This window comes from Vombatus ursinus, unplaced genomic scaffold (assembly GCF_900497805.2).
Source record: "Vombatus ursinus unplaced genomic scaffold, bare-nosed wombat genome assembly UNPS02014874.1, whole genome shotgun sequence".
NCBI lineage: Eukaryota > Metazoa > Chordata > Mammalia > Diprotodontia > Vombatidae > Vombatus > Vombatus ursinus.
The window spans coordinates 19,517,393-19,527,615 of record NW_020954652.1 but is presented as its reverse complement, the minus strand read 5'-3'; the positions used below and the strand labels follow the sequence as shown (position 1 = coordinate 19,527,615).

General features: G+C 34.9%; 1 protein-coding gene and 1 pseudogene across 6 annotated transcripts in view; both read right to left on the bottom strand.

Moving 5' to 3' along the window:
* OSBPL8 (oxysterol binding protein like 8) overlaps positions 1-10,223 on the bottom strand; it is a 214,993-nt gene that overhangs the window by 17,653 nt on the left and 187,117 nt on the right. For all 6 annotated transcript variants that reach the window (XM_027842484.1, XM_027842488.1, XM_027842485.1 and 3 more), the window contains 3 exons: positions 8,928-9,025; positions 5,576-5,665; positions 4,396-4,532 (listed from right to left, as the gene is read on the bottom strand). In XM_027842484.1, the coding sequence (XP_027698285.1) occupies positions 4,396-4,532; positions 5,576-5,665; positions 8,928-9,025 (325 nt within the window). The remainder of the gene's footprint in view (positions 1-4,395; positions 4,533-5,575; positions 5,666-8,927; positions 9,026-10,223) is intronic.
* On the bottom strand, positions 7,775-7,871 carry LOC114028305 (annotated as a pseudogene).

Below are 10,223 nucleotides of genomic sequence, written 5' to 3'. Positions count from 1 at the left end.
ACACACACACACACACACACACACACACACACACACACACCCTTCCTGTTATCCCCTTCCCCTGCTACTTTCCTATATGGTAAGATAGATTTCTATACCCAACCAAGTGGATGCTATTCCCTCTTTGAACCACTTCCTATGAGAGAAAGGCTCAAGTGCCCCTCCCCCCCACCTCCTCCACTTTCCCCTCCGTTGTAAAAGCTCTTTTGTGCTTCTTTCATGTCAGATTAAAATGTACCCCATTGAAAGTGAATCTAAAAAAGAGTTGCAAACAACACTAGATTAAATCTCCACAACAGCCAAAGACAGGACCAGTGACCTTATTGTTACTGGAAGCTCCTGGTGAGGAACATCCTCTACAAATCTAGGTCAGAACCTTCTCTGCTACTTAGAATTTGAGACTGGTACAGGGTCAAAGTCAATATGTGCAACAAGCAGGACTTGAACCCATGTCTTCCTGGCTCCAGGACCCACTCTATCACAGCATTTAGGTTCAATCAGGATTTTGCCACTTGCTCCTTGTGTAACCTTGGGAAAATCGAGGTTGGAGATGATCTCCAAGGTTCCTTCCAGTCTCAAATCCTATGATCCCATAAACACAGATTTTCTGACTACAGACCTAAAACTTTTTCCATTACCCCACACTGACCCCTTCCCTACACCAAATATTTCTTCTTGCTTTTCAATGGTGCAACTCCACCCCTCTAGTTGTACCTTTGATTCCCTCCTTTCCCATTTCTTCTAGGTCCTTGTTCAAGCAGTCATCCCTTCCCTCTGCTGAATCTTTAATCTTTCCCTCTCCACTGATTTCCCAATCCTAAAGAATCCTTTACTTCAGTGGCATCAAACTCAATTAGAAACAGAGGCCACTAATCTATATGTAAGGATCCCTATGGACTGCACATTCATTTAGCTTTAAATGTAATGTTATCTATGTTCTACTGTATTGTATTTTGTTTATTTTATCGAATGTTTCCCAACTAATTACATTTTAATCTGGTTTGGGCCACACTTGCGAGTGCTGTGGGCAGCATGTTTGACACCTCTACTTTACTTTGGCCCTTTTATTCTATACCTCTACTGTTCTATCTTTCTGCTCCCCATCACTGCTAATTTCTGGATGAAGCTGAGTCAAATACTGCCTAATAAAAGCAAACACTTACAGAGCACCTATGTACCATGCACTGTGCTAAGCACTTTACAAATGCTATCTCATTTGATCCTCACAACAACCCTGGAAGGTAGGTGCTGTTATTATCCCCATTTTACAGTTAAGGAAACTAAGGCAAACAGAGTTTAAGTGACTTGTCCAAGGTCACACAGCTAGTATGCATCTGAACTCAGGTCTTCCTAACTCCAGGTCGGGTGCTCTATCCACTATGCCACCTACCTGCCTCTACTTTCTTACTCTTTATTCCCTTATCAACCACTTGCAATCGAGCTTAACTCACCGTGCTTAGTCTGCTCTCTCTTTAAAGTTGTTATTAAGATCCTAATTGCCCAGTCCAATGGCCTTTATGAATCATCCTGTTAGATGGCTCAGATTTTCTGATGCTCTTTGTCTCTCCCACTCACTGGATAGTCATGCTTCCTATGGCTTCAGAAACTGGTTACTCTCCTGATTCTCCTACTTCTCTAGCTGTTCTGTTTCCTTTATTGACTTCCCTTCTTCTGGATCCCTCAACTTGGGTTTCCACAAAGGTATATTTCTGGCCCTTTCCTCTCTTTTCCTCAGCAAACTCATTCACTTTTATAGCTTCAACTAGCACCTTGACCCAAATGATACACCTGAACCTCTCATTATTGGCCTTCCTTCTAAACTCTAAGCTCATCTCTAATTATCTAGAAAGTATCTCACCTGCCGGGACCACAAATACATTTCCAAAAGTGAGCTTACCATTTCTCCCTTAAATTTGCCCTTATTCTGACTTGCTCCTCATTTCTGTCAATAATGCCAACTTTTGCTATCTAGGCTCATAATTTAAGTTTATGTTTGATTGGGCTATTTTTTTCATCTCTAGCTATCTAACCAAGTCTTGGTGATTCTAACTCAGGAAGTAAGATGGTAAAATAAGTAAAATAAGGACTAGATATGGAATCGGAGAACTTGTTTTCAAATTAAGCCTCTGTTACTATCTGTATGACCTTGGACAAGTCACTTAACCTCTAATTCCACCTCCTCATTTATAGAATGGGTTGGACTTAAGAGTCTCTAAAGACCCTTTCAGCTCTAAATCTTCAATTCTATGAGTTTCATTCAAATCTGCCTCCTACTCCCACTACTATCACACTAATATAAGATTTTTTGGGTTACAAATACTTCTGATTTCAAGGTATTCTGTGATTCAAAACTATCTAACACAATTAGGAGACAGATTTTGTGGCAACAATATGTGAAAAATACACAATTTCTCAAAGCTATCCAGCCTTTTTAACCTACTCAATTGTGCTCCAAGCTGAGAACCCATTGGGAATTGTCTAAAAAAAAAATCATGCTACACAGGTATAATGGAATAATACTCTTGGTTTTTTTCCCCTCTATTTATTTGTTTGTTCGTTCATTCATTCATTCACTTATTTATTTTATTCTGAACCTAAGAAATAAAACAAGCATTCATTCAGTTATTCTTCAAACAATATTGCTGTTATTGTATACAATGTTCTTTTGGTACTCATTTTACTCTTCATTATTTCATGCAAGTCTTTCCACATTTTTCTAAAATCAACCTGCTCATTATTTCTTATAGCACAATAGTATTCCATCACAATCATACACTACAACTTAATCAGTCATTCCCCAGCTGATGGGTATCCCTTCAATTTCCAGTTCTTTGCCACCACAAAGAGAACTGCTATAAATATTTTAGAACATACAGGTCCTTCTCCTTTTTCCCTGATCAACTTGGGAAACAAGTCTAATACTGGTACTGCTGGGTCAAAGGGTATACACAGTTTCACATTTCTTTGAGCATAATTCCTGATTGTTCTCCAAAATAGTTGGATCAGTTCACAGTTCCACCAACAGTATATTAGTGTCACAGACAGCTGATTCCTAAATGACTATTAGTGAGTCATATTTCATGATGGTTAAGAAATACTCAATTCAATTTTTTATATCTTTTAGTACTTACATATTTGCTGGTTTCCAAGTCTATTTAAGAACAGTCAGGGAAATTAAAATTTTTAAAAACATGTTACTTATGTACAAGAGCAGGGTTTTTGTAGTAGTTTATAAACCTATGCCCCTCCCCCTCCTTTTTTTATCCCAAACCTCATTTTCCAACATATTTTTCAACATTTCCTGTGCTCATTTTGGCACTGAAGCTACTAAATATCAGAATATATATAAGGCTTAATTTGCTTGTGAAGTTCTTTTTCTTCATCCTCTGCAATGAATGGATACACAAACTACAGTTATCATCAAGGGGGTCAACTTGCTTACATTTTGGTCATCATCATAAGTAACTGAGAAAAACTAAGTAGCCCATGAAATAGTCTGTCATCTGTGGGAATATGATAAAAAGAAACTCCCCCACTCCCTTTCTAATGTGTCTAAGGAAAACCATGAAGAGCCACCAACACATCTGACTGCAACTTTGTGTTCTAGTTTCCTTTGTGAGACTTGAGGCTATGGATGTGAATCAATTCCTCCAGTCACTTCATTAGTGACTGGCACATCAAGATCAATAGTTTCTCCACCCAAAATTTCATGATCTGCAGTTTTATTCAAACAGTGTGGACTGCAACCCTCCAGAGCGTAGTAGAATGTCTTCAAGAACTTATGTGGTAGAAAAATTTATAACCCTGTGACAAGCCTGGCAACAAACGTCTCTGAACTCTGCTACGGTGATCCTCAGAAAACTGACATTTCCAAGGGTCACATCATGAAGTGGAAGAGTTGCAGTGAGAGCCTGCATATTTTTAAATCCAAGTTGTGTTCTCTTTCCAAGAGAATGAGTACTTGTGAGGTAAGTGCCATGAGAGCAGGATTTTCTCTTTTATATTTATAGTTATTTACAAGGTCCCCCAAACAGAATACAGTCAAATTCATAATTCACAATAAAATAATATCAGCAGACTAAAGGAAAATAAAAGACTGCAAACAGTGAAGAGGGAAACTGCTATTTGAAAATACACATTTATCTTTTTGTGGCATGATGAATCTCTAAAGTGTTAACCCTGGAGTTGGAAAGACTTGGCTCTGTTTTATATATACTGGCTATATGACTGTAAGTCAGTCACTTAATCTCTAGCTGCCATGCAATTCTGACTAAAAACTGTGAAATAGTCGTTGATTTCCATTAGTAGCTGAATTTACTCATAGATTTTCCTTCACCCATGAAATAACAAGTGAAGACAAAAATAACTAATTTACCTGAAAATAAGCATACTTACTTTTCTGATTCAAATGGTTCTTGCTCTTCAAATTTTACAGTGTGCCTTATTAGTCTCCGCTGTTTAATTTCACTAGTTGGATTCCAAAAGATCTCTGAAGAATCAGTCTTTTTATCATTAATAATAACTTCACTATCCTATTTTTAAAAAAATCAAATATTAGGTTATCTTTAAGAATCCCCTTTGTTTTTACAGATTTACATTGTTATTGACTGCCAACTACCGGAGAATGTGATTTGATCACTTTTTTCATACTTAGTTGTATACCTCTTCTCTTCTCTCAAATCTGATTGTCTAAAATTTGAACATTTCCTCTTGCCACTGAATCTTCTGAGAACTAATATGTATTTAAAAGTTTATCTACAGTCCATTTTCCTAATATTATAGATCAAATTATCTATGATTTTCTAATAAATTCAGTTACTGAGACTGGTGCAATTCAGATCACTTTCAAGTAACTGAAGACAATACCTACTTACACATTCAGTTTAAGAACTACTGAATCAAAATATTTTTATAAGACATAAGGATGCATCTTAGATACGATCAAAGTCTCAATAACTGGCTCTTCAATGGTGAACAGCATTATTCAGCAAAGCTACAATGAAACGATCTATGGAGAAAATTTATCCATTGGAAGAGTCTTAGAAATCCCATTTTTAAACATGTGCATATGCACACATATGTTGTTAAAAAACATACTGATATATGCATATAACTAGAATTTTTATAAAAATCTTTACACAGCTGCACATGCCACTGAGATGAGTCCCCAGAAGTCATTTTCATTTTCTTTGCAATGGGCATCAACAATAAAATCCAATCCAAGCCCACAGTATAGACGTACCTTTTCATTCATTTTAACTCCTCTTAACTAAACTGGATGAAAACTTTATATGAGCTTGGCAATTACAGAACTATGATTTAATATGTCACTTCTTCCTTTTCTTAATGCTGGCTTAACAGAAATTGCCTTAGGCTTTTAGTTAAATGTTTCTTTCTAAAATGTTAAATATATCATCAAGAAATCACCCAGTGAATTATAAAAATATAGCTTATCTAATAAAGTATTATCACTAGCATTTCTAATAAAAAGAAGGCACTCATGAACATCAAGGTAGTCATTACTTTTCTTTCTGAACATCATTTAAAAAGTAATTTTGCAAAAGTTGATACTTACCCAGTGGCCTTCCAAAGTAGCCAACACTTCTTTTCCCAGTTTAAGCTTCCCTGATATCTGATTAACACAGTCACTGCTACCTAGAAATGGCTTTAAAAAAATTTCATTCATTTAAAAACTATATGCATACAACAATGGTCACAAAGACAAAAATGCTTCATAGTTGGTTTGTTTGGAGGCATTCATATATTGTAATATGAATTCAAATGTTCTTAGTGGGCAAATAATAAAGTATTTTACATAGACATGGTCTCTGGGGAAAAAATGAGGCAAAAAATAATGACCTGTACAGGGTCAAATTTTTTTTAAGTATTTGTATCACCTCCTCTGTGCAGCTTTCCCTGATACAACCGTGGCCACTTTAGTGCCCCAATTTTCTTAAAGCATTTTGTCCCAGGCTAACTTTTTAACTTTTACTCCATCAATTCAAAATTTTTACTGCACATATAAAGTATTACCAGACATGCAAGTTACATGTAAATACATATGTATTTACTACACATATAGACATATGTATTTATATATACATATCATAGCTCCACTCCAGTAGATTCATAAAGACATCTCCAACAGAACTAACTACTTTATGATTAAAATTTTTTATTTCAGTTATGATATCAAAACAGATTCAAATAACCACTTTTTGAAGAAGAAAAATATGCATCAACTAAGTACCCTAGAACTAAGTGGTTTATTTTCATTCTGAGACTCACTCCAGTCCTATGAGGTAGGTACTACAGATATCATTATCTCCATTTCACAGACAGTGAAAAATGAGACTCAGAAGTTAAGCTGACCATGATCACACATCCCCTAATAAATAATTTCTCTCCTTTTCCTGCTTGCACTGATTTGTAATTAACTATAAAAACTTTTCAGCGTCATATTTTATTTTATATTTTGTAATCTTCTCTATCCTTTGGTTGTGTTCTTCTGTCCAGCCATAATTGTTATAGGGGTCTTTTCCAGATTTTTTTAATAGTGTGACATTTTTGTCACACTAGGTAGTATATCCATGTTGAGCTTATTTTGGCATATAGTTTAAGATTTGGTCTAAACCAAATTTCTGCCAAACTGCTTTCTACCTGTATCTCCAGCATTTAGCACAATGCCTAGCAAATAAAAAGGGCTTAATAAATGCATGCTAACTGAATGACTAATTTTCTCCGTTCAAAAAGTGAGTCAGTTTTCCTATCAGTGTCAAATAGGCAGTTTCCCCAAAGTAATTTAAATTCTTGGATTTTTCAGAACACTCAGTTATTTAATTCATTTCTAATTCTTTCTCATATAGTTTGTTTCATTAAGCTACTTTTCTATTTTTAACTACTACTTAACAGTTTTGATGATTACTACTTTAAAATATAACTTGAAGTCTGAAAGTGCTATCTCCCTCTTCATTCCTACTTTTCATTCATCAGTTCCCTTGAGATTCTAGAGCTTTTACTCCTCAAATGAATGTTGTTATTATTTTATCTAACTCCGAATAAAGTACCTACTTTGTCATCTGATTGCTACAGCATTCAATTTGTTAATTAACTATAATCATTTTTATCAAATTGATGCATCTTAACAATAAGCAACAATGTCTCAATATTTAAACCATTCTTTATTTCTTTAAAGAGTGTTTTATAACTACATATAATTCTTGTTGTAGATTTAATGCCAAATATTTTAAGCATTTTTTTTTGTTTTGTTATTTTGAATTGGACTTTTCTTTCTATTTTTCCCTCTTGGATCTTGCCATTGTTATATAGATATGCTAATGATTTTGCAGATTCATTTTCTATTCTGCTACTTTATTAAAGACATTAAATGTCTAGAAAATTTTCTTTTTTGACTTTCTCAGGTTTTCTAAGTAAATCAGTATTTTGAATGTAAATAAGGATAACTGTCTCTTTTGCTAATGTTTATGTCTTTAATTTCTTCTTTTCATCTTACTATATTAAGTAGCATTTCTAGAACTGTATCAAATATTAGTGGAAAAAAATGCACCTTACTTTGTTCTTTGTATTTATTGAGAAAGCTTCTAGCATTCGCCCACTTCAAATAATTCTAGCTTTTAGTTTTAACCATATACTTTTTAATCATATTAAAAATGGTCCTTCCATTCCCATGTTTTTTTTAAAAGACGCTTTGGCACGAATAAGTATTGTTCTTTGTCAAAAGGCTGTAATTATGTTCATTATTGTCCTAATGCTGAAAGGAAAGCTTCATTATTTGTATTTTATCCTTGCCCAGAGGCCATGCTAATCCTCTCTATATCATTTTATTGTACATGTGCAGATGAAGGAAGCACCAGTATATCATCAGTTTTAAAGTTAAGTAAGGGATAAGGGGTTCTGTTTTGATTAGAGCTATTGGTACATGAAACAAAAACTTTATAAAGTTCAAAGACTTTGATTTACTGAGGAATAATGAAAAGGATAGGGATAGGACAAGGGATAGAGATAAAGATGGGGACTAAAATTCTGATTTTGATGCAAGCTTGTACTTTCTCTGCAACTTACTGTCTCATAAAATTACATACAGCAGCGGTGTCAAACTCAAATAGAAATGGAACCCACCAAATTTTCATAATAATTGTTATAGGCCATAAATTGACTTAGTTTTAAAATGTAATGTCATGCTTTATTATATTTTTATTTTGTTCAATACTTCCCAATTGTACTAATCTGGTTCAGGCCACACTCTGGAGCACCAAGATGTTAAGTTACTCCCCCAGCACACACAAGAGGTGGACATTATCCCAGGTTGTCTTCCTGGCCCATTCTCTATCCATTACACCACACTTCCTCTCTTGATTTAATAAATGGTACTTTAAACAACTGACCTCAGAAACAGTCTACATAGAGGACTCACAAACTTGTCACTTGCTCTTCCATCAAAGAAGACGTTTTGATGAAATGCTTGTTTTTTATCTATGCTAAATTTACATATAGTAGAATGAGAAAAGGATGACCTTTCATTTTGTGTTTAAGAATCAAAATTTTTGTAAATCAATATATTTTCAACCATTCTATGTTCCACGGTGTGTAGGTTTTTTGTTTGGTGGGAGTTTTTTTTTTTTTCTTTAAACTTGTTAGGCTGAGATGAATCTCACAATGCAGCTTGGTATCATTTCTGGCGTGTAAACACAAATCAAATGTTACCATATAGCCTCTATAATACATTACTATCTACTCATGTATGTGGGATACAGTTTTCATTTTTATCTATGTGTACTGTACATGTTTCCACCTCAATATTATCTGTCTGAGATTCTAAGCCTCTTAGGTCTTTATATAATCCACTTTGCTCATCCTTAGCATACTATTACCCTAACCCAGGTGGTGCCCCATTAACAGTTTCTGACCTTTAATTTGAATTCAAGTACTGCACTATATCCAGTTTTCTGACACGTAATGTTGACAGTTCCACCAAGTTCCAAAGTCATTGTGCCATACAAAATTCCTAAAAGGAAAAAAAATTAATTTGGGCATACTTTGAAGAGAACAAAACACGTAGCAGAAATCAGCATGCCTTTGTAAACAACAAGTCAGAATAAAAAACGAATCTACCTCCATAACAAATGGCTGTTATTGTTCAGTCATTTTCAGTAGTGCCCCACTTTTTGTGACCCCATTTGGGATATTCCTGGCAAAAACACTAGAGTTGTTTGCCATTTCCTTCTCCAGTCCATTTTACAGATAAGGAAACTGAGGCAAACAGGGTGAAGTGACTTGCACAGGGTCACATAGCTAGTAAGTTGGATTTGAACTCAGGAAGATGAGTCTTCCTGTCTCCAGGTCTGGTGCTCTATCCACTGAGAAGGAAATGGCAAACCAATCCAGTGTCTTTGCAAAGAAAACCTCAAATGAGGTCACGAAGAGTCAGACACAACTGAAATATAAATGGACAAGTACGATAATTCAATAAGAAGTCAAAGAGAATCTAGTTCAAAAACAGCAAGGCTTCTGAACCTGACCAACCATGAAAGATTATAGCATGGATCAAAAAAGGTCACTGACCAAATGGAGTCATTGTCACAAAGATTCATGTTCTCCTCTTTCAATCTTCAAAATAAAAAGACAGTAATATGAAAACATCTCTATTGTTGATTAGTTAGAACTTGGGTCACTAACTGTCGTATTTAAGGCTTTCAAAGTATGCTTTATTCTTTTTATTCTATCAACAATACAATTCACAATGGTTATTTTTTTCATCATGCCTGCTTCACGAGAGCATCATGTACGACCCCTGAAGTTGGCCATTTCTGGTACAACCAAAACAATCATGTGGTATATGTTATAGTGGCACAATGGTAAGAACACTGGCTAGAAATCATGAAGCCTTGGTTTTGGTGCTAATGCTTCCACTAACTAGCTATGGCATCTTGGGCAAAGCATTTAATTTGAATCTCAGTTTCCTTACCTATAAAATGCGGAAAGTAGGCTACATTCAATTCAGTTATTCAGTTAACATTAAATAAATATTCACTATATGCAAGGCACTATTATGCTAGGTAATGGAGGTGATACTAAATAAATGAGACATAGTTCTTATCCTGAAGGGGCTTAGGATCTTATAGAAGAAATAAAATATATACTCAAATAAAGAGACCACATCTAAGGTCCTTCTCTCGATATAAATTTCTATTCTATTCTAAAAT